General features: G+C 39.3%; 1 protein-coding gene across 1 annotated transcript; it reads right to left on the reverse strand.

The window, feature by feature from the left end:
• Nucleotides 1–30: 30 nt before the first annotated feature.
• On the reverse strand, nucleotides 31–25,930 carry unm_sa1614 (un-named sa1614). Its single transcript, XM_074698539.1, has 28 exons — nucleotides 25,077–25,930; nucleotides 15,027–15,099; nucleotides 13,046–13,191; nucleotides 12,831–12,905; nucleotides 12,538–12,587; nucleotides 10,571–10,700; nucleotides 10,102–10,187; nucleotides 9,939–10,014; nucleotides 8,365–8,445; nucleotides 7,973–8,070; nucleotides 7,768–7,837; nucleotides 7,377–7,464; nucleotides 6,074–6,122; nucleotides 5,790–5,962; nucleotides 5,496–5,629; nucleotides 5,206–5,297; nucleotides 4,928–5,114; nucleotides 3,331–3,416; nucleotides 3,137–3,252; nucleotides 2,895–2,962; nucleotides 2,709–2,816; nucleotides 2,351–2,636; nucleotides 2,105–2,266; nucleotides 1,920–1,983; nucleotides 1,630–1,673; nucleotides 1,090–1,244; nucleotides 831–956; nucleotides 31–669 (listed from the first exon to the last, which is right to left on the reverse strand). Exons 1-28 carry the CDS (start codon nucleotides 25,200–25,202, stop codon nucleotides 595–597), a joined length of 3,024 nt encoding a protein of 1,007 aa, XP_074554640.1. The 5' UTR covers nucleotides 25,203–25,930; the 3' UTR covers nucleotides 31–594.
• Between the last annotated feature and the right edge of the window lie 1,359 nt (nucleotides 25,931–27,289).

Genomic DNA, 27,289 nt, shown 5'->3' on the forward strand with positions numbered 1-27,289 from the left:
AAATAGAAGTACAAAAACGTCCTTGTTGAAACCTTTTTATTGTGTCAAAGTGGCAGTTATGTGCTGTTACGATTGTGAAACGAGGCGTTTCGACGTCTTGTGCTCATAAAGCATCAACTGAGACAGATGTTACCTGAATTATGAGCAAACAGCTGTTTTTCATTCATTAGTCTAACCATTCTTAGGGTTCTTTGTGCTCGTATCACATTTTGGAAAGTGAGGCCCCGCCCCAAAAAGGGGGCGGAGCCTTGAGCAAAACAGTTGGGGGCTGGTATTTAGGGTAGAATTCTTATCAGGGTTCATTCTGTTGTCCTTTTTGTATTTTGTGCTTTTTAATAAAAAATTACAATCATTAAATAAATAAATAAATAAGTGTATCATCAACATCATCATTTCATGTGAGTTGGACGCTGCAGCGGTTTGTGGTCATGTGACCTTGGAGGGTCAAAGAGCTGGGTCCAGTCCTGCAAGTTTATGTTTCTGCATTGTTCTGGTTTAGTTCTGGTTCTGGTTCTTCTGTCTGGCGGATGTGGTGCAAATCCAAACATGTTCAGGGTCTGGCTCTGGTTTGGTCTCCTGAAGTCCAGGAACTCGTCAGTCTATGAGCAGCTGGACGAAGGAAGATGGAAACAAACCCCTCTGGTCCGGTTCGTCCTCTATGTAACCATGCTACACACACACACATTTTTAAACACAAGAAAAGATTAGGTTATTAAAAAAATTGATTTGACTCCAGGTTTGAACTTTCTTTTCCTTTTTACAACTTTTTTACAAATATGTATGAATTTATGGCCGTAACTCTTAATTAAAACAGTCGGTGTGATACTCACCCACCAGTCGCTGTCCTCCTGACCCAGAACCACCAGAACCTGTCCCTCAGAGAAGCTCAGCTCGTCGTGGTGATCAGCCTGACAGTCGTACAGAGCTTCAACCCTACGACTCGTTGATCCTCGAGGCTCACGGACAAAACAATAAAAATGTATAAAAATTTACTCACTCATTAACAAATATTAATTATTATTTGGAGGCAGGATGTAAAGATTATTAATTCTGGGGTCATTATTCAGTGAAAGGCTAAAATGTTCTTACCAATGATCTGCGAGGAAGAGGCTGGGGGGCGGGGCCTCTGCAGTCATTATCAAAGCTCTGAGAGCGATGATTGGAGGGAGAACGGTTGGGCGGGGCTTTTCTTTCAGGTTGCAGGAAGTGGGAGGAGCTACTTTCACTGTCTGCCCTTCGAAAACCTCGAACAGAGACAGCAAGGGAAACAGTTTATATTTCACATTTAATATATATTTAATATTTCAATATATTCATAGTTGTGTATAAGTGTCAAGCTTTATTTTAGTAACTTTTTTCTGTTTAGATACATCAATCATAGAATTATACAAAGAAAATGTATTTATTTATTTTTTCTTATAAAAAAAGTTTTGAAAAATATGAATGCCTGATTGTGACATTAAAGTCAGTCTGCAGGTCAGTCGCAAATAGAAGTTAATATCTTTATATAACAACAGTGATCCTAGATTTATGTTCATGATCACATGACGGGTTATTCAGAGTCCTGAGATTTAAAAAAAAAAACAGACGCTGATCTGAACAGGACAAGTTTTATGTTTCCTGAAGTACCTCTTTCTGTGCGCTCAGTCAGCGAGCTGAGAGGAGACGCAGGCCTGGAGACAGAGACAAAAAAAGAGCTTCACTTAAAACATCTGCATTTAATTCTGACATATAATTCAGCTTCAGTCCACTAGAGGTCACTGCAGTCAAACACTTTAAATGATGAGCTTTCAGGCTTCAGCTCTAAACAATAAAATACTCTTTTTTTCAGCAATACCACAGTGCCCCCTGCTGGATTTAGGCTGTAAACAACAAGTGTTTCCTTATGATGTTGTAGTAAGCAGACCTCAGATACTCACACACACTTCCTAAAGGAGGAGTCTGGTCCGCTGTAGATCCTGGGACTGGTTGGAAGCCCATATTCTACACACACACACACACACACACACACACACACACACACACACACACACACACACACACACACAGTTGATAACACTGTGATTACTCTGACAGATAAATTGCAGCGTGTCTCTGATGTTACCGTGCTTGTTGGATTCAGAGCAGGTCCTCTTGTGCCGTACGGCGATTGGAGGCGGAGTTGGCTTCCTGTTTCCCGTCATGGAGAGAAAAACCTCCCCTTCCTCCTCCTCTTCTTCGCCTCCCTCCCCCCCAGCAGGAGGAGGAGGTGGAGGAACATTTGGAGCTGGAGGATGAAGAATTAATTTAGCTTCGTTCATGAGGTGTTAATCACTAAAAGTTCAATGATTCAGAGCGACACTGAGTTCACCTTTGACCCTCGGAGGCAGAGGAGGAGCAGGAGAGGACGGCGGAGGAGGAGGCGGGCTGGAGACGGGGCCTGCAGCCCGAGAGTGGAGATCCATGGCCATGGCGAGCCTCCTCCCCACGCTGAGCAGACCTCCTCCTGCTGCTGCAGAGGAAGAGGAGTTTGGGACGGAGGAGGAAGAGGAGGAGCTGGACTGATTGAAACCGAAGGGACGGGAGGTGAAGGAGAAGGAGGAGGTGAAGGTGGAGGAGGAGGAAGAGGAGGAGCGCTCTTTCTTTATCGGACCGTTCTGAAACAGAAGATGAAGAGTATGAATACCTCAAAGCGGGTAAACCAGGAAACCGTCTCTTCCCGTTGTTACCTTGTCTTCAAAGTCGTCGTCGCTGTCGTAGAGGTCGTCGTGTCGGAGCCTCCACTCGTACTCCACATGGACGTGATGGTCGAACAGGTCGGACTGAGCCTGCTGCAGCTACACACACACACACAGATACAGATAACCTAACAGTGCTGAGCAACAATCAATGTTTAAAACCAGTGAGGGACTCACCAGCGCCTCACACTGGACGTGCTTCAACCTGCGGCTCACGTCCAGAGCGGTCTCTCCCAGCTCATTCTCTGTTCAAACATTCAGCACAAACTTTAACACGATGTTTATCAGAGAGGAAAAGATCGTATTTCTACATCCATCAGGATGAAGATACTTTAGAAAATGATCTGTGTATATGTGTGTGTGTGTGTGTGTGTGTGTGTGTGTGTGTGTGTGTGTGTGTGTGTGTGTGTGTGTATTACTGATGTGTGTGCTGGCCCGGGCTCTCAGCAGCAGCCTCACACAGTCGCTCTTGTTGTGCAGACAGCTGTAGTGCAGCGCTGTGTTTCCTGCCGAGGTCTGCACGTCCACATTAGAGCTAGAAACAAACACAGGTAAACACACAGGTGTACACAACAACACACACTAACATGTAACATCATCAAAGATGGCTGACCAGTTCTGAGAGAGGAAGTCCAGGATGTGCAGCGACGTCCTGTCAGCCAATAGGACGGCCAGATGGAGCGCTGTTTCACCTTTCTCCTATTGGAATCAAAACGTACCGTAGAGTTTCTCAGAGATCACCTGTTTGTTTAGAAATGTGTGTATACCCCTTTGTGTGAGTGCATACCTAATGTGCGTATACCTTTGGTTTTTACGTGGGAATGTAAATCTGTATGTACACCTTTGCACAAGTGTGTACCCCTAAAGCCTTGTTTGTAATTGCATGTGTATACCTTTGTGTATACCCTAATAAATGTGTGTATTATATAACCTTTGTATAGCTTGACCATGCTTCTATCTGTGTTTAATGATCTTAAAGGTCATAATACAAATTGGTATACACACGATTACCAACTTTAATACTGGTACGCCTGTGTATAACTGTGTGTATACTTGTGTGTGTATAGTTCATGTATGTGACTCAGAAATCGTAGGTGATGCTATGTATACCTGTGCTAATATGATCCTGTCTTAGTCTCCGCATATGTGTTTTTATGTGTGTATACCATTTTTCTTTGTTCATGACTATAAACGTGTGCACTTACAACTGTCTTTTTGGTCAGGTTTTCATCACTGTTTGTGTAGACTTTATGCAAATGTTATGTATAACTGGTTGAATAAACCAGTGTGTATACCTCTGTGTGTATACCAACAACCATTTCTTTATCTGTGTGTACTGTTAAGGTTTGCATAAATTACCACAAAGACACAAGTATTTCACTGTGATCCTGTCTGCACAGATCTGCGTGTGTACTTTAATGTGTATATACCTTTTTTCTTTATTCATGTGTATAAACGTGTGCATTTGCAACTGTGTCTTTTTTGTCACGTTTTTCATCACTGTTTGTGTTGACTGCATGCAAATGTGTACCTGTATGTATAACTGATTAAATATACCTGTGTGTATACCTCTGTTTATTGTAGATACCTTTTTGTGTATACCAACACCTATTTCTTTATCTGTGAGTACTGTTGAGGTTTGCAAACATTATGATAAAGACACAAGTATTTCACTGTGATCCTGTCTGCTCAGATCTGTGTGTATACTTTTATGTCTGTGTACCTTTGGTACACCCTCTATTAAAATCTAGGTGTATACCTGTAGGAGCAGGTCCTAACTTTTCTGCTAGCTGACTGGATTTTTATTCATATTTCGTTGTTTGCCTATGTGTATACCATTTTTTTATGTACACTAAATCTGTTTTCTGTGTGTATACCCAAATACATTATCTGTTACTATACTTTAGTTAATGTACCCGTATATATCAAAGTTATCCTGCTATACTACTTTACCTGAACATGTATTTTTGTATTTCACAAGTGTGTACTACTGTGTATTTTTTCTATTGTCTGAATAAACACAGACCACTGTACACAAACCTGCGTGTGTATACTAGTTTATGTGTGTATGCAATGCCTTCACTTTTATATACCTGTATGTGTATACTTCAAAAGTGAAAATACCTGTTTATGTGCATTTTTGGTTTATTATCGTAAAGATGTGTATAACCTGCGTGTGTGTATTTCTATGTGTGTGTACCTGTGTTTACCTGTATGTGTGTGTGCAGCGGTTGGCTCAGCTCTGTCCTCTGAGCGTACAGCTGAATCAGGCTGTAGATATCGCAGTTCTTTGTCGCCTCCTGCAGGCCGACTCGCAGCGCTGCATTCGAGCTGTGGCTACGTCTCACAAAATGGACGTCCTGATACTTTGACAGGATGAAATCTTTACGTTCCCCCCTGAAAACACACACACATATACACACACCAAAATGACACATGGTCAAACTAATACTGCGTGTAAAATTCACCTGAATGTGTGACGTCTCACATGTGGCTGTGCTGGGAGGGCTTCAGGGACGGACTCAGCAGGTTCGCCTCCAATATTTCATTAAATCCAGAGTTTCCAACATTCCTGGCCAACTAGGAAACAGAAGTGAGAAAACAAAGTTAGAGATGTCAAACTTTTTTTAAAAGTCTAAACAGAGAAGTCAGTTGATTTTTGATTTTTCTCTATCTTTTAGGCCAAAAACTGACAATGTTCAGGTTGAAACTGTCACCAAACTTAACCAAACAAAGTAAAGACTTCAAGTATTTTAGCTAACAAGTGGCACCACCTACCAGTAGGTCTGATGTTCCCAAGCTATCCAGACTCAAAGACTGGATTCTGGAGACGTGGACCCCCATCTCTCTGTGGATCCCTGAACATTCAATACAAGTGAGGATGCCTAGATTGGTTGAAAGCCATCCAGGATCTAGAGACAGAGAAAGAGATAAATGTCACTGACAAAAGCATTGAGTTTCATGAAGAACTAAAAATGTAAACAACAGTTTTAGCACAGTCAATAAATCAAAACAAATTGAAGTCCAGAGTCAGAAACAAACTGTCTCAAAAGGTGAAACTGACAGTTTTACCTGGAGCTCCACAGTCACAGCAGCTGCTGTTTCCCGGCATCCGCCTGATGTCTTCAGTGATGGCCCGGGTCAGATCCTCCACGCTGCTCTCCCCACCTCCACCCCCTCTTTTCCCCCCGTCCAACGCAACATTCAGAGCTTCCTGCTTACTGTTACTGAGCACCGAGATCCACCTGCAAGAAACACCCAGAGTCCCGTTAAAGATTAGTTTCTTAAATTTTTGAAACCATTGTATTATATTTTACCTTATCAGATTTTAACCTAACTTTCATATTTTTACTTACGCCACACACTCAGCTTCATCCTCGGCTAAGAAGTGGTACGTCCGATTGTCTGGAAAAGAGGGGAAATATTACACTTCATGCAACATGTGTAAAAGATAAAACAAGGCACAGGATATATTTCATTAGTTAAATTTCACTGGTAGAAATGGATGAATAGATTAATTGTGCTAAAATATACTGTATATTAGACCTGCCAAGGGTCTTCAGATGTAAACTAGCTTTTCAGCTAATTCTGGTACAATGCATTAATATTGTACATTAGTGATCTATATCAGTGGTACCCAAAGTGGGGGTTGCGACCCTTGGGGGGGTCAGAAAACACTGATTTAGGGTCGTGGAATGTCTTCCAAAATCAGAATCTATGAAAGATTCCACATTTTATCCATTATTGTAAACACATAAGAACATATAGGGGTTAAAGTTTATATACATTGATGCAAATGCACCGCAAAAACCTGAAATCCCATCAAGTGTTTTTGTTTTGTTTTAGGGAAAATTGTCTTATACTAAATACAAGCCACATTCAACTGATCAGTCCAGAAAAATGTCCTGTTTTAAGTTGTTTTAGGACAAAAAAATGAGGTTTGAATTGCTTAAAACAAGTACAAAAACCTGCTAACTGAACAAGAAAAAATTGCAAGAAATTCGCTTGAAACTTAATATCTTCACTTCATCACTTTTATCTTCTTCCAGAACAATGTCACAATTTATTTTACTATGTGCACCTTTGTTTTAATGATTTATTTGTTTTATTTACTTATTTATTCCTGTACTACTTTTATGTACACCACCCTGTTTCAACTGAGGTCGTTTTAAAGTGCTTTATAAATAAAGTTGAGTTGAGTTGAGTATCACTAGTATAGTCCCACAGCAGGGGGTTGCCAGTCTCCAACACGGCTATTTCGGGGGTCACAGGCTGAAAAGTTTGGGATCCTGTGATCTATATTGTACATGGTCTCTAAACAAACAAATAAATAAATAAGAATAAATTCTAGACTCTGATTGATGTAAAGAAAAAGAAAGTTATTGATAAGAGCATTAACAAGTTAATTGAAAACGTAAATTTTGCAGTTTATCGAGGGCTCAGGGGGTAATCTGGTCATCAATACAAGAAAATATAGAAAACTATTCTCATAATTTCCCCAGTATTTGAGACATGAAAAAATACTGTTAGTATTTTAAATGATAAATATTTATTTAAAAAAAAGGATATTCTTTCAAACAATACTTGGTTTCGTTTTTAATGCACTTCAGCTACAGTGTGGGTTTGTAAATATTGTGTTTTTTACACTTTTATACTCACGAGATATGAGGTCGAAGCATTTCTTGTCCTCCACACTGGGTTTAACCTGACAGGTGAGTAAGTTCAGTCTAGTTGGAGGTTTATTTGGCTAAAGAAAAAAGTGAGAAAATGATTAATATCAAACAAAAATCATCCCAATGCTTTTCTCAAACTTACACTGTCTGTTAGCTTGAATGTTAAACCATGAAATTCGTAAATTTGAAGATTTCAATTTTAGATTTTGTCCCCAAATTCAAGTATGTAAACTTATTTTAAGATTAAACAAAGTCTTTTCTAAGCTGTTTCTAGTTCATGTGGTCTTAGAATATAAAAAAAAGTCTCGGTCCCCACATCTGACTTGAAAAACAAAAAGTCCCCTTAATATATGTAAAACGAGTTTTTAGGAACTCACTGTAGCGTGAGCGATGGTGAGGTAACAATTGTGAACAGAGCATTTCCTCTTCTGCCACATTTTCCTCAACCTGAAACACAAAGAGAAACACAGTTTTATTTCTGGTATTTTCGTTTTAAAAAGTAAATGTGGATGCTTTCATGTGTGTGTGTGTGTGTGTGTGTGTGTGTGTGTGTGTGTGTGCGTGTGTGTGTGTGTGTTATACCCATCACTCTTCTTATAGAGGAACCCTGTCCTTTCTGTTCCGTACTGTTTATCCCCCAGCAGCTGATGCATACTGTACACCTGCTTTGGTAGAGTTTCCTACAAACATAGAAACACATCCATATCAAAAAATAATATCTCTATTTTTCTCTGTTGACTCCTCTGAGTGTATGTGCTTGTACTTGTATATCTATCCAAAAGAGGACATTGACTTTGACTTTGACTTTGACTTTGACGGGGGACATTTTCGTGGTCCCCTGTTGATCACATTATAAATTACACCCAAACCAAGTCCAAATTCTTTGGTCAAGAATTTTGACAACTGTCAGGTAGAGACCTGCACACACACTCACATTTATCTCCCCTAAGTTAGTGTGTGTTTGTGTGTCTTACCTGCTCAGTGTGGACGACCGGCCTGAGCAGATCTCTGAGAGACACGAGCTGCTTCTTCTCCTCATCCTGACGCTGCTTCACCTGCAGACACAAAATGTTTTACAGGGTGAGAAAGATTTACCCATCATTTTTTCCGCACTATCCAAAAATGCTTGCAGAAAAACACAACAAACATTGAACACAGTTTCGATACTTATTCTCTGTCACCAAAAAGATTTACATCTCAATATGGCCGCCCTTTGCCTTTATCATAGCCAGGAGACGACCTGGCACTGCCTGGCATGAGCACCGCACTGTCTCTGCATCAAGTTTTAACCATGACTTCATCAGAGCTGTCTTCAAAGCGGTGACACTGCTGTGAGATACTCTTCAGACCTCCCTCTCCAGGATAGACCAGATCCCAAAGTCCATTGGATTGATGTCCAGACTTGACGGAGGCCACATGTTTTCGTCCTAGAAGCCAGGAAAGTGCTGCTTGGACCATCCTGTGTGAAGACAAACTGGTTTCCAAACGCATTGGTAGACCAAGGCAACACTTTTTCTTCAAGCATTTGAAGGTACACCTGGCTGTTCACTTTCACACCCTCCTGAATGAAGACCAAAGGAGACTTTGAGCCATCAGATGCAGCAGCAGCCCACACCATGACTCCAGCTGGATTCTGACGACCTGCCTGAACGGTGAAGACTTTCTCATCAGACCAAACCAGGACTTTGTCTGCGTTACTCTGGATCTCCTGCATCATCATTTTCCCCCGGTCAAGACGTTTTTTCTTAGAAGCGGCTGAAATCAGTTGTCTGTGTTGTATTTTTAGCACTTTCAGTCCAAGATCCTGTTTGACGATTCTTCTCAGTGAAGTTCTTGAGATGTTCACTTCCTTTGCTGTTGCTCTCATGCTCCTGCGAGGATTCCTTTGGATTCTCTTCCTCACCATCTTAACAACCCTTTTGGTCCGGACTGAACGTTTTCTTCCAGGGATTGGCTTGCTGGTGGTATTGCCAGTCTCCTTGTATCGTTTCATGACATTGTAGACAGACTTACGACAAACATTCACCTTTTTCATGATCTGCATTGTTGTCAGTCCAGCCTCCATCAAGGCCACAATCTGGTCGCGCTTACCCTTCGATGCCGTACTCAACAATCATTAGGAGAAAACAAATGAACTCAGGTACATCAAAAGCTTTGCCTTTTAAGAGAAACTATCCAAAATTTTAAGTTTCTAGGACAAAAGCTAAGCAAACAAAATAGAGATATACGATGGGTAAATCTTTCTGGACCACCCTGTAAATCTCTTAGAATCATGATTGACATCTCCTTCATTATGACTTAATTTTTAAATGTTTCGTGCTTAATTCAGCAGTTAAAACTGGAAGTGTTTAGGCTATAGAAGCGATTACCTCGCTTTGGATTCTGCCCCAAGTGGACAGAAGAGGAACTGCAGTTGTTTTTGCACTTTCACTTTTACTTTTTTATTACTGGAGGCTTTCGCTTGGAAAACTTTAAACCAAAATCCGAAGGGACAGAGTCCACAAATGCCAACAATATTTAATATCAGTCTTTTGACTTGTTGTCGTACCGTCACCAGGACGCCATTCAGCTCCTCCATGTACTGCTTCAACCTCTGTGTGGTGGACACACACTCCTGCAGGAAACTACACACACATACAGAAACAGTCAAACAGCAATAAAAACGTGTTTGTTTACTGTAAACACAGCAGGTTTATTCCTGTGCTTCTTACTTATTGTGGCTGTGGTAGTGTTTGATGAGGTTTTGCAGCAGGTCGACCCCTCTCTTTGTCTTTATCTCATTGACCTTAATAAGATACTGCAGGAGAGAAAGAGGAGGAGGAAGTGAGAGGAGTCAATTTGTCAGACATATTTAAGGCAGCACATGTCTCCAGAGATGGATACACATCAGAGTATCTGGATCAGCTGGGGATCAACAGAGAGGCGGAAACAGGTAGGAGCAGAAATATCCGTAAATAGAGAAATAACAAGAGGAGGAAGAGGTGGGATGAGGAAGGGAGAGAAAAAGGAGGACAGAAAGAAAGATGGGGAAGAGGGAAATGAAAAAGAGGAGGATGACGAGTTAAAGAACGAGCAGGAAAGATGGAGGAGGATGAGGGTGAAAACAAATGGATTAAGCAAAGGTGAGTGAGCAGGTGGAGGTCAAATAACGAGGCGGCCTAATAAAAACGCATCACTGACCTCGCACATGCTCAGTTGGAAGGAGCGTCTCTCTTTCTCCAGCTCCTCTGCGATCTCTCCCCCGCTCACCTCGCTCCTCACCATCCCGTACTGTCGAGCAAGCTCCCGCTTCTCTTTCTCCACCTGCTTACTGTCCACACACACACACACACACACACACACACACACACACACACACACACACACACACACACACACTAGCTGTAGCTTTACACTTTTAACAGTGTGCAGTGGTGGGAAGCAGATGAGTTAAGTAGAGTTTTCATGACCAACTTTTCTACACGGTACATGAGTAATTCTGTTAAACATTTTTTCACTCAATGAAGGAATGAAGGAAACTTTCCACCTCTTGATTCTTTAGTGTTAACCATTTTTCAATCAAAAACCTTTTGTTTTGGAATTGCAAGTAGTGCTAAGCAAATATCAAACAACCTATTTATTCAACTGTACATGTGATGTCTCAACTTATTATCTTTGTTAAATTTGCAAAAATTCAAAGATTTCAGTACATTCTGCCAAAATTTTAACAAGACATGAAATTTTAAACATTAGAAAACATTTAGAACATACAGAAATATTCTAATTTTTCAAAAAAAATCAAAACATATAGAAATTTTCTAATTTGCAAAAATTTTCAAAACATATAGAAATGTTATAATTTGCAAAAAAAAATTTAAAAAATTAAATTAAATGCTTTGTAATTTCTTTATTTATTTATTTATAACAATTACTAAAAGTTCAAAAATATTGAATTTTCAAAAATTTTCAATGATTTTAAAAAAATTGCTAAAATGTGCTGAAATGTCAAAATTTAAAAAAATGTAGTTTAAAAGCTTTGCAAAAAATATTTAAAACATTTACAAAAAAATTCAAAAATATTGAATTTTCAAATTTTTTTAATGATTTTCAAATGTTCAATGATTTTCAAAATTGGCAAAAATTTAAAAAAAAATTGCAAAAATTGCAAAAACTTTCTTAGTTAAAAGCTTTGCAAAAAATCTTTAATATTTAAAACTTTTACAAAAAGTTCAAAATATTGAATTTTCAAAAATCTTCAACGATTTTTAAAAATTTGCAAAAATTTCAAAATTTATAAAACTATCAAAAGTTTTCAAAAATTTGAAATTTCTATTTTTAATGTCATTTGATGTCACAAGTAGCCCTCTGGTGAAAAAAAGAAGTTTGAAGTGCATTTCCTCCTCTGTACATTTATGTGAAAATTTTTTCCCCCTTTTTTGCTTCTTTTGCTTTGCCTGTTTATTTTGTTTATTTGATTTGTTGTCTTTTTTTTATTTGATTTGTTTTTTATTTTTTTTGTGTCTGTTGTGTGTAGGATGGTATCTGTGAGTGTTTGTCACTGTCCCAGTCTGTTGGTATTGTTAATCGAAATCAATAAACTATATATCATTGAAAAAAAATCAGAAATTTGCAAAAATTGAAAAAGAAATTTTACTTTTGTAATTTTTTTTTAAATTTTGCAAAATTTTGAAATTACAGCCTTTTTTTAACTTTCACATTTTTTCCTCACAGAATTAAAACCCATATTTTCTTCTAGATTTGTCCTTTTTGTAGATTTAGTTTTCTTACCAGGGCTGTAAAACTTGAGGTTAGTCACAGGGTTAAGGAAAGTTGGTGGGCTGTTGATGTTGTAGGATTTGAAGCAGAGCAGTGTGATGCATGTTTAGTTGAACAAAATGTTAATGCATGATTTTATTCTGTGTTTATATCAATACCCCCTGTAAGCAAACGATTCTTTATTTCAGTATTTTTCTTTAAAGGTACTCCACTGCAAAGCAGTCAAAGAGCCTCATGAGGCTCCAGACTCTTGCTTTATATGTGGATATGTGATTGGTTAGCTAACAGTCTGGGGTCGACTAAACTGTCAATAGAGATCATCATCAGAGCCAGCCTCAAGAAGTAGATCTAAACCTTTAAAGCAGGAGATCAGTCACTTTATTAGCACTCACAATCTGCTCTCATAGTCCCTCCACGCTCTGTCAAAAGGCTTCTTCAGATCCTGAAAGAAACAAAGGAAGGCAGAGATAAAAGTTAAGATCCACTTTAATTAACTTCAACACATACAGGCCTCTGAAGATAAACTCTTTGCTCGCCTCAGGGGAATTAGTGACAGATTGTTAATACCAAGGCGTGGCATCTGATGAAAATTAAACTCTACAAACATCAAACGTAGTGCTAAAGATGTGATTTGTTCACTTTTAGGGGTTTGAAGTAGAAAAAATAGTCTGAAAAATGTCCTCACCCCTTTTACTTCCCGCAGGTCTCCTTTCACCAGAGAGTCCAGGAAGAAGTTGATGTTGTGGAGCATGCTCTTTAACTGCATACAAACACAAGAAGGTGTTAAGGTGTTACGGACAAAACAAAGTGGTCCTCAGTGTCGATTCAGCAGGTGAGGCGTATACTCAGGGGTAAATATGTCTTGACCTCTGACCTTTCTGTCTATAAGTGATGACTCACCAGGTTCTTCATGGGAGAGAGGAGGTCTTTGGAAAAGTCCGCGAGCCGACAGAAAGCCGAGCCCACCTCTGGCTCTCCGTTTGAGTGACAGTTGACCGACAGCTTCTCCATGGAGTTGATGTACTGCTCCAGGTGAGACACGTGGTCTGATGGAGACAGATAGAGTTAGGCTATAAGACACAGCCTCTTGTTTTCATATCAGCCTTAAACCTGCATTCTCTTTGGTGACCAGCAGGGGGTCGACTCAAGTGGAATCACAGACAATGAACTAAACTTGCTTTTTGATCACAGAAACTTTCCCCAGGGATTGGAGACTTTCTGAGGGAGGAAGTACTTTTTGTCTGCAGGAACTCCCCAAAGAAGTTGTAGGGACTTTTTAAGGTGCTATGCACTTTTCCACCACATAAACCTCCCCCAGGAACTACACTGCAAAAAACATAAATCTTATCAAGTGTTTATATGAGCCTCATTCAACTGGTCAGTCCAGAAAAATGTCTTGTTTCAAGTTGTTTAAAGACAAACATGAGGTCTGGAAAATACATCTGTCAGTGGAACAAGAAAAACTTCCCCCAATTTTTGCTTAAAACTAGAATAATGTTTTAAAACAAGTAACTTTTCACCTGTTCCACTTGCAGAATTTTTCAACTTGATATAAAAAATTCAGACCTCATTTTTGCCTTTAATAAGTCGAAACAAGACATTTTAGGACTAGTCAGGTGAATGTGGCTCAATTTAAGTCTAAAAGACATTTTCTACTGAACATAAGACAAAAACACTTGAGAAGATTTCAGCTTTTTGCAGTGTAGGGAAATTTTGAGGAAACATGTTTTTTTGACAGCAGTCTCCAAAACTTCAAACTCCTTGAGGAACTTTGTGCTTTTCAACTGCAGGAACTAGGCACTTCTTGAGGAACCATATGCTTGTTGACCACAGAAACTTTCCCAGTTATAGAGGGACCCTTTTCAGGAGTTATTTTGAACTGCAGGAACTTTCCCCATTAACTAGGCACTTCTGCCTATGCTTGTTAAAGGATAAGTTTGGTTTATACAGCTTTATAGAATGAAGTAGAACAAAATACTCCCCCAGAAGGTTTTCCTGATCCAAGCAGTGCTTCGGGAGATATTTAGATTCAAAATCGTGCAGCGGACGTCCGTATACGCTTGCCCCTCAAAGAAAGGAGGAAGTGGAGTCAGCGCTCCAGAGAGTACTGCGCATGTGCAGAGAGGCAAACGTAAACAAAGTCTTCGTCAATTCAGAGGTCAGTGCAGCCACAGCTACAGCTGTCTGGAGTGACACAGACTGCAGCAGAGGACTAACTCGGAGCGAACCATGATGGAATATTGGTGAAAAACATGAGTTTTTGGACGATTAATGCAGTTTTAGGAGCGGTGCTGTCTATGCCCCGATGGATCCCATTATACGGACGTCCGCTGCACGATTTTGGATCTAAATATCTCCCGAAGCACTGCTTGGATCAGGAAAACCTTCTTGGTGAGTATTTTGTTCTACTTCATTCTATAAACAATGTAAAAGCTGTATAAACCGAACTTATCCTTTAACTGCAGGAACTTTCCCAATAAAAGAGGGACTTTCTCAGGAGTTACTTTCTTTTTAACTGCAGGAACTTTCTCAAGTAGTCAGGGACTTTTTGAGAAACTTTGTGCTTTTAGACCCTAGGAACTTTTCCCTGGAACTATTGCCCTTTGCACTGCAGGAACTATCATCAGAAACTAGGGAACTTTTGAGGAACTACTTGTTTTACAACTGCAAGAACTTTCCCTGAGAACGCAGAACTTTTTCAGGAACTATGTGCTTTTTCAACACAGGAACTTTGTTGTCTTTGCACAGATATCTTACGCTAGTAATGTAAGTGAAAGATTGTAATAAGTAGAGATTAGCTAGCTTAGCACTGACGTTCCAGTGAGGGTATTCACTTCCTGTTTGTCAAGAGTCTCCAGTGTGTTTTTATGTGAGTGTGTACCTTGTCCGGCTGTGTATTTGGCTTTGGCGGCTTTCTTCATCTTCTGCAGCACCAACCGGTCACTGTCCAGAACCTAAACACACACACACACACACACACACACACACACACACACGGACACAGAGCAGAGTGTGTGAATGTTCTGATTGTGTGGGTGTTTGTGTGTGTGCTCATGTGTGTACTTATTCACCTGCTGACTCGACACACACACAGGACGAGCTTTTGTTTTCAGACAACGGGCAGCTACAATCCTGTGAGTGTGTGTGTGTGTGTGTGAGCGTGTGTGTGTCACAGTCTAAATGAAGCAGCTGAAGGTGTGTGTTCTTGTTTTAAACTGAAGCTCAGTTTTTTTTTATCTCGTGGAGGAACACGGTGTTATCGTGAAAAATGAATCCATCCTCAGAGGTTTCTGTGTGTTTCCTCCGTCGTCTGTCTTTATCATTTCACTGTGTTTAAAACAAACAGTTTGAAGTGACACAGTTGGAAACACACACACACACACACACACACACAGGTGTTACTAAGAACAAAAACAACAGCTCTTTTTTATCAAACAGCCCAGTTACTCACAGCAGCGTGACAGCATGTACTAATCCCAGAGCCTCATTGGTGTTTCTCCTCTCATGTTTTCACACAAACATCCTCTGTGAAGAAGCTCTGCTGTCAGAAATGTTCAATAATCAACACAGACCGACTAGTTTGAGCTGAAAACGCGTGCCACAAAATCAAAGATCGGTTGGTAGTTTGATTCCTAGCCTTGATCCTGTGCTGCATCTATTCGCCACTTGAAAGAAAAGATTAAACACCAACAAATGAGATTAGTTTGATCCACTGGGTAATAATTCACCACAACCCTCAAGAAAAAATGTCAAATTTTCCTTTCAGGACTTTGCTTTGAACTGCTGTATGTCTTCAAAGCTAATTAATTTTCTCATTTTGAAAGTTGTTTTTAGTCTCCAAACTGAAATTATGTAGCCCACCATTACCTAAAAACATAAATGAAAAAAAAAACACAAATTTATAAAAAAGAGATGTCGCTTAAAGATTACAGCCCGAATGTAACAAGATTAAATCATAATGTTATAAGAACCAACTTGAAATGTTTAGAGGAAGAATTCATAAGGTCACACGATAAGAGATTACAATGAAACAGCAAATTTATGTAATTTAACAAGACTAAAGTCATAATGTTTGACACCAAAGTCTGATCATTACAAGAGTAAAATTGTTTTTGATCGAAGTTATAATGTTAAGAAAATAGCGTCATAATGTTATGAGATAAAAGTCGGGATGCTATGAGAACCTGTTGTAATCTCATGTGAATGTTACCAGATTAAATTCCAAATGTTATGAGATTAAAGTTGTAATTTTACCAGAATTAAGTTATGTTTAAATATAAAAGCTGGAATGTTACCCGATTAATTTCATAATGTTTTAAAATTTAATCATATTGTTATTGGATTATAATCTGAATGTTATTTGAGGAAAATGAAATGGACAGAATGGCTGCCTCTTGAAGCAGCTCTTTTTCTTTGTACGTTTCTTGTAATTTTTTCATCTCTTTTTCGTAATCTTTGTATTTGGAGTGGATCAATACTTTGTATGGTTCATTTGTTGGTCATGGACACCAAACTTTTTGTGGCTTCACTGATATTTTTACTACTTTTTCTCCTGTGTTTGTCTGGAGATCCTACATGTAACCATGGCTGCATTGTTTACATGTGAAATCAGCTGTTAGCAGCCTGTAGCATGTCTATGCTAACTGGTGCAAGGCCAGATGTTTCCCCACAAGGTGAGGAGAAGGAGGTGAGGACGATGTGCTGGTTCTCAGGTGTGAGCTAAGAAGTGAGGACATGGACCTGTCCTTCCATCCATCATTATTGGGAACATAAGATCTATCTCCAATAAGATGGACGAGCTAGCTGTGCTAACCCAGCAACAGAGGAAATACCAGAAGGCAGAGTAGCATCATGCTATTCACAGACATGGCTGACAGTGCTAACACCAGACACCAACGCCACATGTGAAGAGCTTCACCTGCTGTGAGCAGACAGGATCCAGGAGACAGAGACTGAACAGACTGCTGAAGAAGCTCAGTCCTGGACCCTGTGGAGGTGGAGGCTGGCTGAACTGGACAATGATGGACAAGCTGTCATCATCTATTTTATTATGGAGCTTTTTACACTTTCTATACACTTTCTTACTTTTGTTTTCTTGATTGCTGCTGTGACTTCAATTTTGTTGGACTTGTTACAATGACAATAAAGCTCTATTCTATTCTAACATTATGAGACTACAATCAAAGTGTTTAGAGATTGAAGTTGATTGTTACCGCACTGAAGTGGGAATGCTATCAGATTAAAGTTGTTCTGTTATGTTATGAGATTATAACCTGAATATTACAAGATTTAAATTATAACTTAAGGAAAAATGTCACCAGATTAAAGCTGGAATACTACCATATTTAATTTGGAATGTTTCCAGATTTTAATCAAAATTTATTGACATAAAAATTGTAAAATAATGATATTAAAGTCACAACATCATGACATTAGAATCTAAATGATACCAGACAAAAGTTTTAATTTTGTGAGATTAAAATTTAGAATGTTTCCAGATTAAGGTCCTTGTGTTTTAAAGATAAAGTCAGATTGTATGAGATTAAAGATAAAATGTGAGAACAAAATTGAAATTTCATCAGATTAAATTCAAAATTTTATGATGTTAAAGTCATCATGTCATAAGATTAAATCTAAATTTTACTAGATTAACGTCTTAATGTTATGAGATTTCAAACCTATTATTACAAGATTTAAATTGTAATGTAAGGAAAACAAAGTTAGAATGTTCTAGGATTAAAGATGTAAAGTTATGACAACAAAGTCGGAATATTACCAGTTTAAAGTTGCAATGTTTTGAGATTAAAGTCAGAATATTATGAAAAATAAAGCCTAAAAATTACCAGATCAAAGTCACAATGTCACAAAAAGAAAGATGTAAAGTTATGATAAATTCATAAAGTTGGAAATAAAATATTTGTGTTCAACAATTTTGAGTCAAAATAGTTTAATTTTTTACTTTTCTTTATTGCAGTTCTCCATCTGTTCTCATTTTTGTTCATTCTGTGCATTTATTTGTACATTTCTAAGGTAAAACTTGAAGCTTTATTAATAACACGAGAGATGCCTAATAAAGTAAGATTACTAATACAATCTGAATTATTATTTCTATAAATTGTTATGTTAAAACTTTCTGTTCTACGATTGCTCGGACTCAAAGCTGCTAAAAATAAATAAATCTTGAAAAGGAGAAAAGTCAGGTTTCCATTTATGACAAAACCAGCTGTGTTTTCCTGTCCTTTCCCCGTCTTCACTCTTTTATCTCTCACGTTAGTGGCTGCAGCTCTTCATCTCCATGCTTCTGTTGAAATGTCCCCAGGGTGCACTCAGAGTCTGCGGAGCTGCCCTCTCCTTTAGAGCGTCCTCAGCGATGAATAAAAGCTGCAGAAAAACCATTACCTTAAATGCTCTTCCTGCTTTGAAAACCTTTACAGGTCTTTGAAAAACAGGCCTGGAGGAAACACGTTGGTGTTTTACATAATCCTTGACTGGAAGTGAAGCGTGTAAGAGATGTTGCTTTCATGCTTTGAATGCCTTCACTGTGTCTTTTGTGTTTGTGTTTTTTTATGTGGGACTGTTTATGCTTCGGTCTGGATCAGGGGACTGAATATTAAAGAGAGGATCTATAGTCGGGGAGGTGACACAGACGGGGTTAACTCGACTTTATCCCCGTGATAACTCAACCTGCTCACCTCACCTGCTCTGTTCAAAGCTGACAGAGAAATGTGCAAAACCCCCACCCACTGACCAATCGGCTTTATTGATCCTGAAGCTTATTGAGCTGATCGTGGGAGGAGAGAAGGGCACGAGTAAAGAAGGATGGACAAAACACTTTCATAAGACAGAGAGTCTTTGTTTCTATCCTACAAAACAGCCTCTACAGCCTTAATTTTTACTTTTATATGACTTAAAATCAAGATCTTATTCTCTCATACAGGTGTAAAGTGAAGTGCAAAGCCTGTAACTGACCTCTGGCCTACACTGTGGAAGACTCAGGTTGACATGGTGTTAACAGGCATATCTTATCATTGTTGGAACATTATTTTCACATATACAAGACCTGAGTGAAAAAAAGGGAAAACAACCAAACTGGAACTCCTAAAAAGTGCAACTGCTGAAGAATTAACTGGGGATCACTGGACACAAGTTGAATAATCAAAATTATCTTGGAGTGACTGTTATACAGTGCGTATCAGATAAACAGAAGGCCTGTTAGTCAGGAAATCAGAAGGCACATTCATTGAAAAACTAAAGATCTGTTTGTCAGAAGGCATGTAAGACAGAAAACCAGAACGCTCATAAGTGAGAAAACCAGAAGGCTGATTAGTCTGAAGACCTGTTAGTCAAAAAAACAGAAGTCTCATTAGTTAAAAAATCAGAAGGTTTGTTTGTCAGAAAGCATGTTAGTCAGAAAATCAGGAGCCCATTTGTTGGAAAATCTAACAACCCGTTTGTCAGAAGGCGTGTTGGACAGAAAACCAGAACGCTCATAAGTGAGAAAACCAGAGGGCTTGTTAGTCTAAAGGCTTGTTATTAAAAAAAAAAAAAAAACAATACAGAAGTCTCATTAGTCAGAAACCAGAAGGCTCATAAATCATAATACCAGAGGTTTGTTAGTCAGAAGGCCTGTCAGTCGGAAAATCAGGGGGCACATTTGTTGGGGAACCTAGAGACTGTTTGTCAGAAGTCCTGTTAGACAGAAACCAGAATGCTCGTAAGTGAGAAAACCAGAGGGCTGGTAAGTCTGAAGGCATGTTAGTGAAAAGAAACAGAAGTCTCATTAGTAAGAAAATCAGAAAGTTTGTTAGTCAGAAAATTATATGGCTCAGCAGAAGGCCCATTTGTCTAAGGATCCATTACCCAGAAAACAAGACAGCTTGTGAGTTAGAAAACAAGAAGGCCAATATGTCAGAAAATCAGAATGCCATTACTCAGAAAGCTTGTTGTAAGAAGCTTGTGTGTCAGAAAATTATACGGCTCATCAGTCTGAAAACCAAAGGGTTTGTTTTTCAGAAGGCCTGTTACTCAGAAAATCAGGACTCTATTTGTCTGAAGATCCATTACCCAGTAAGCTAGGAAGCTTTAGTTACAAAACAAGAAGGCCAATATGTCAGAAAATCAGAAGGCCTGTTAGTCAGAATGTCATTACTCAGAAACCTTGTTGTAAGAACCTTTCTAGTCAGAAAATTATACAGCTCATCAGCCAGAAAACCAGAAGGTTTGTTGGTCAGGAGGCCTTTGTGTCAGAAAATCAGAGTCCCATTTGTGTGAGGATCCATTACCCAGAACACCAAAAAGCTTGTTAGTTGGAAATCAAGAAGGCTAATATGTCCGAAAACCAGAAGGCGTGTTAGTAAGAAAAACATAATGCCTGTTAGTCAGAATGCTGTTACTTAGAAACCTTGTTGTAAGAAGCTTTTTAGTCAGAAAATTAGAAGGCTCAGCAGTCAGAAAACCAGAGGGTTTGTTAGTCAGAAGGCCAATTTGTCAGAAAATCAGAAGCCCATTTGTCTGAGGATCTATTAGCCAGAAAACCAGAAAGCTTGTTAGTTAGAAAACAAGAAGGCCAATATGTCAGAAAAACAGGAGGCCTGTAAGTCAGAAAAATAAAAGACGGGTTAGTAAGAATGCCATTACTCAGAACCTTGTTGTTAGGAGCTTTTAGTCAGAATATAATACGGCTCATTAGTCAAAAAAAAGGCAAGGTTTGTTAGTCAGAAAGCTTGTTAGTCAGAAAACCAGAAGGCTCGCCAGTCAGACAACCAGAGGGGTTTTTTGTCAGAAGGCTTGTAAGTCAGAAAATCAGAAGCCCATTTGTCTTAGGATCCATTATCCAGAAAAAATGAAGCTTGTTAGTTAGAAAACAAGAAGGCCAATATGTCAGAAAATCAGAAGGCCTGTTAGTCAGAATGCCGTAACTCAGAAAGCTTGCTGTAAGAAGCTTTTTTAAGTCCGAAAATTATATGGCTCATCAGTCAAAAAAAAAAAAGGTATGTCAGTCAGAAGGCATGTTTGTCAGAAAATCAGAAGCTCATTCGTCTGAGGATCCATTACCGAGAAAACAAGGGAGCTTGTTGGTTAAAAAACCCAAAGGCCTGTTAGTCAGAATGTCATTACTCAGAAAGCTTGTTTAAGAAGCTTTTTAGTCAGAAAATTAAACGGCTCATCAGTCAGAAAACCAGAAGGTTTGTTGGTCAGAGGGCCTGTTTGTCAGAAAATCTAAAGCCTTTTTGTCTGAGGATCTATTACCCAGAAAACCGGGAAGCTTGTTAGTTTGAAAACAAGAAAGCCAATATGTCAGAAAATCAGAAGGCCTGTTTGTCAGAATGTCATTACTCAGAAAGCTTGTTGTAAGAAGCTTGTTAGTCAGAAAATTATAAGATTCCTTAGTCGGAAAAATTTGTTTTCGTTCAGTTGATATTCGTGCCTCAGGTCTACAGGACCTGAGTGAAAAAGGGAAAACAACAAAACCGGAATTCATAAAAAGTGCAACTGCTGATGAACTAACAGGGGATTTTTAATCAAAATTATCTTGGAGTGACTGTTATACGTATTGCAATCACTTGGAAAAAAATCTAGTTTTTAGGATATAAGTATCTCATTCAATCAGGAATTCATTTATTTTAGAATTTCCTGTTTTTCTGAGATACTATCTTGTAAAAAAAAAAAAAAAAAAAAAAAAAAAAAAACAGGATTTCCCATGACAGAAAAATCCAGTTTTATGTGATAGCTATGTTGCAGAACAGGAGATTTTCTCTTTTTTATCAGATGAATGCAATACGTCACCATACTGTTACACGTCTTTGCTCTGAAAAAAATTATAGTAAACTCTTTATTAAACAAAATAACAACCTTTTAGATGTACACTGCCTTGAGGTTATGGTTTTAGAGCAGCTGGTGTAACAGTACGGCATTTATTGGAATAATAAATCTGAAATGTAGAGTCAAAAAGTTCATTCACAAATCAAGAAACTGCTATTTCTGAACACACACTTACAGAAAATGTTACTAACATACTTTTATGAATGAAAACTGTCAGATTACAACTCCTCAGGTTTCAGATTAACTCTAATCCTCATTAGTCATCCTCATCCCTGGCTCCTCCCTCATTAGCATAACATGACAATAACATGAATACTAATGAGGACTAAGCTGAAGCGGTGCCAACATATGCCAGCTCTGTTGGGGGTCAGAATCAGAGGAGAAAGGGGGGCGGTTTGAGTCCAGACGCTCAGAGATCTGAAGGTTTCAAGTCAGTGACTCCGCTCACCAACAGTGTGTGGAGTGTGTGTGTGTGTGGATTGAGGGGCCCCTGCCAGCTGGTTATAAGCAGGCCCCTCACAAATTCACCCCAGAAACATCCAGAAGAACTTCCTAACAACCAAATCTGACTCTAACTTTAGTAATCCTGAAACTTTTTAAGGTGGAACAGGACGTTTTAAAACACAAACTCTGTGAGGGGCAGATTAAACCAAAGAGACGACCCCAGAGGAAGCAGACGTGACAACTTCACCCTGATAAGGAAATCGGGTGTAATTGGAAAGAAAAACTGTCAAAGTCGTGTACGATATATCCTACTTCAGGTCTGTGGGGAGAAGAATTTAATTAACTCCCTGAACTTTGGAAATGACCCTCCATATATGAAATGTGGAGCATGAAAAGACATCTTTGAGGAGAAATAATGTCGTTACTAACTCTGTGTGATATGAAAGAGTCATCGTGTGCTGTGCGCTGCAGAAAAACACTGAAACACTCTGACCTTACAGCAACAATGACATTTATCATCATAATCTGATGTGCTTTTTTTGTCTCTCCTTTCGTTATCTCTGTTCTGATTTGTAACTCCTCCACTCTGCCGTTGGTTTGTGTTTGTTTCTTATTTTTCATTCTGTTTATCACTGATCTCTGCTCTAAAAGATTAAGAATTAAAGTTTGTAAGTATGGACTCTTTTATTCGCAGCAGCTAAAATAAATGTATGAATGAAATCAGAAAAAAATTAAATGTTTGAAAAAAACGTTACCGTGATATAACGAGGGCACTTGTCATCAGGGCTGATAAGGGCTGTAACAGAAAGCCTGTTAGTCAGAAAACTAGAAGACTCATAGGTCAGACATTAAGAACACCTTTTTTTAAGGCTCATTGGTCAGAGGGCCTGTTAGTTGACAAACCAGTACGCTCATTAGTCAGAAAACCAGAATGCTTGTTTGTCAATAAGGCCTGTTTTTGAGAAACCAGAAGGCTCGATTGACAAAAATTTAGATGGCCCTGTTTGTCCAAAAATCAGGGGACCAGTTTGTCAGAAGGCCTGTTAGTCAGAAAAGTGGAAAGCTTGATTGTCAGAAAATCAGTAGGCTCATTAGTTGAAAAACCAGAAGGCTCATTAGTCAGAAATCTAGACGGCCCTGTTTGTCTGAAAATCAGAAGACCAGTTTGTCAGAAGGCCTGTTAGTCAGAAAACTAGAAGTCTCATAGGTCAGAAAATGAAAACACCTTTTTTTCCGGCTCATTGGGCAGAAGGCCTTTTTTGTTGGAAAATGAGAGTGTCCAATTGTCAGAAAACCTGAATGCTTGTTTGTCAATAAGGCCTGTTTTTGAGAAACCAGACGGCTTGATTGTCAGAAAAAAAGAAGGCCCTGTTTGTCCAAAATCAGAGGACCAGTTTGTCAGAAGGCCTGTTAGTCAGAAAACTGGAAGGATCAGTGGTCAGAAAATTAGAACGCCTGTTTCTTGGAAGGCTTGTTAGAAGGAAAACAAGAACGCGCACTGGTCAGAAGGCCTTTTTGTCAGAAAACCAGAAGGCTCATTAGTCAGAATATTGGAAGGCCTGTTAGTCAGAAAACAAGAAGGCTCATTATTTAGAAATCTAGACGGCCCTGTTGGTCTGAAAATCAGAAGACCAGTTTGTCAGAAGGCCTGTTAGTCAGAAAACTAGAAGTCTCATAGGTCAGAAAATTAAAACGCCTTTTTTTCAGGCTCATTGGGCAGAAGGCCTGTTTGTCGGAAAACAAGAGTGCCCAATTGTCAGAAAATCAGAAGGCTTGTTAGTTAGAAAACCAGAAGGCTTGTTTGTCAGAAGTTCTGTAACTCAAAAAAACAGAAGGCATGTTTGTCTACAGATCCATCACCTACAAAACCAGAAAGCATGTTGGTTAGATAACAAGAAGGCCAATTTTTCTGAAAATTGGAAGGCTCGTTAGTCAGAAAATTAGTAGGTTCCTTATTCTGAAAATTTGTCCCGATTTAATTGATATTCGTGCCTGGTAGTCATTTTTCTGAGTCATGGGCCTTCTGACAAGGTTGGTACTTTTAGGATTATACCGAAGTTTTTAGGCAATTCTTTCCTTACTTGTTTCCGGCTAGCAATACTCAAATGCTAATGCTAGTCTTAAATTTTATGTCACTCAGCGTGCAAAATGTGTAGTTTTAACTGCTCCTGGATGAAGTAAGTTATTCATGCTAATTAAGCTAATAAACACAAATGTTCTGTCATGAAGTGTCTGTTATGCAGTCATAACGGGTCGTTGTTAAAATGATCAGGTATTGAATTACCTACATTTACAAAACCTGGAAGAAGGCAACACAAGGTTATAAAAACTCTTCAAAGGCTGAAGATGACATCAAAGAAAACTGACTGCGGAGTGAAGATAAATGAGTATGTTTTTAAAACTATTCTGCTTTTTTTTTTAAAGCTGTTTTAGTTTAGTGAAAGTATTTCTATAATTTTAAAGAGGATGATAACGTCTAGAAGCTTAAACTAATAGGGGGGGCTTTCAGGGGGCCCATCCCCTGAGATTTGCCCCTGGGCCTCACAGCTGTTCAGTCCGGCCCTGGTTATAATGAATAAGGCAGGTTCACCTCATTGCCTCTGGTGATAAAATCTGAATTCACTGAGACAACAACTCCTACAGCTCCTCCTGTGCTGGTACTGACCTCCTCCAGCAGGTAGACCGTGTTCCTGCAGTTGATCATCTTGGAGGTGAAGGAGGAGGTGGTCGGGGAGCTCCAGTCCTCCTGAACCTCCTGCAAGAACTCGGAAACGGACACACACTCCGGCATGGTGCTGCTCAAATCGGGGCACCAGCTGAGACAGACTGGCAGAGTCCGGGACTGACAAACCGGGTCCACACAAAAGAGCGAGGAAATCAGGCGCAACCCCTAAAACCGATCCCCAGAGTCCGGACTGGGTTCAGAAATAAAATCCGAGTAAAAAATGAAGGTGAGGTAATCCCATTAGAGCTTCACTGCAGCTCACAGCTCAGTGAGGATAATCCAGCGGATAAAAACGGTAATTAGGGAGCAGATCCGGTGCGTCTCCGTTAGTGTGACTTCACTATGAACCGCAGCATCAGCCTCCTCTTCCTCCAAACAAAAGGTGATTAAATCCAGCTGGAGACAAGTCCCGGCAGCGATGATTCACAGAAAAACCGAAAGCAAAACACTCCCGAGTCAGCAACGCGTTGAAACAAAAGCGTCTCCCTGCCTCTGAGCGGATTCATTCAGAGAAAAACCCACAAACCCGCCCGGGTCTCCGTGCGTGAACCAGCTGACAAAGAGCGGCTGAGGTGAGCAGAGTACCGGACCCCCCCGGATCACGGGACCGGCTTCAGGTGTGTGAATCAAACCGGTGTGTGCTCCTCGCTCAGGATCAGCCTGAAGTGTTTTCACCATCAGCTGATTTTTTTTCTGCTTTTTCTTCTTTATTCAACCCGCATGTAGCGGCGCGTTCACGGTGTACGGCGGCGGGGCTGTGTGCCGCGGGAGCGCGCTCTGCTGACCGAGCACAGAGTAAACCCCAACACACCAGAGGATGTTTAATTCATGGGAGGAGAGAGGAGTACGGTACGGAGGAGGATCCGGGGGAGGCGGTTTGATTCCTGGCAGCGAAGATGAAACCAGAATAAAGACCTGGATCTCAAAAGAAACAATCAGACACAAAAGGAAATAAATTATAAGACAATAGGATTTCCAATTTTTAATTTTAAATGTTTCGAATCGTTGAAAAGTAGAAAAATATAAAAAAAAATATTTCATCATTTAGAATTTTAAGCTCAAACCAGGAGTCCAAACTACTATAAATTTTCTGGATAGCTCCATGATTTATAGTATTTCGGTAAAAAAAAAAAAAAAAGAAAAATCTTCAGATTTTGCACTTAAACTAAAAGTAGAAAACCTAAAAGTCTATTGATACTTAACTTGAACCACTATGATTATTCTATCAAGGTTAAATTATCTGTTTTGTTTTGTTATGTTTTTTTTTTATAGCCCAAGAAGCTAAATGCTAATATGGTAGCTTAATGTTATCAAGGGACTATGTTTGCTTTTGCATGTTAGCATATAAGCATTCATTAAGAAATAATGTAAAGGTTAATAAACTTTTTAATATGTTGTTTTTTTTCTAAGTTTTTGTAGTTCATCTCTATGGGAACACAAACCTTTAAAAAGGACCATTAGCTAGTTTAGCTTAGTTTTATTCTTGTAGTATTTGTCCGTTGCAGCTGCTGCAGTGTCTTCTTGCTTCCATGCTTCACTCATCTGGTTGGAAATTTATCAGTTCAAGTCTTAACATCTTTAAAACTGGGGGATGGACTCTGGGATGGAACAAGTTGGGTCCTATCACAAGGTTTAGTGCAGAAATTACCCCTACAGCAGTGTTTTTGTGCAGCAGAAGCCCAGGGCGCTCGCACCAAACACCCCCTCCCTGCTCCTCTGCCGGTTTCCTCTGCACTCAGACGGGGCCATATTTTACTTGACCAAAAACACAAATAAACGGACTCCCACTGAAAAAATCTGATATCAGTCTGAAATCACGCTTTATTTAGAGAATTTTCAGCGCGTTACTTTCACACAAAAAGACCGCTAAATAAGGCTCTAGTTCTCATCGTGTCTCTTCGTCCTGGCAGACTACCTGCGTTTGTTTATATCTGGCACGCCGTGCGCGCAGACTGATACACTAAGTGGCGAGCGCCTTGTAGCCAGCTGTGGCTCTGCAGCGGAGGTAGCGCCGTTTTACAACACGATGAGAACTAGAGCCTTATTTAGCGGCGTTTTTGTGTGAAAGTAACGCACTGAAAATTCTCTAAATAAAGCGTGAATGCAGACCGATATCAGATTTTTTCGGTGAGAGTCCGTTTATTTGTGTTTTG

Source organism: Halichoeres trimaculatus, unplaced genomic scaffold (assembly GCF_033239565.1).
Source record: "Halichoeres trimaculatus isolate MK-OKI-2021-1 unplaced genomic scaffold, fHalTri1.1 fHalTri1_scaffold_1, whole genome shotgun sequence".
NCBI lineage: Eukaryota > Metazoa > Chordata > Actinopteri > Labriformes > Labridae > Halichoeres > Halichoeres trimaculatus.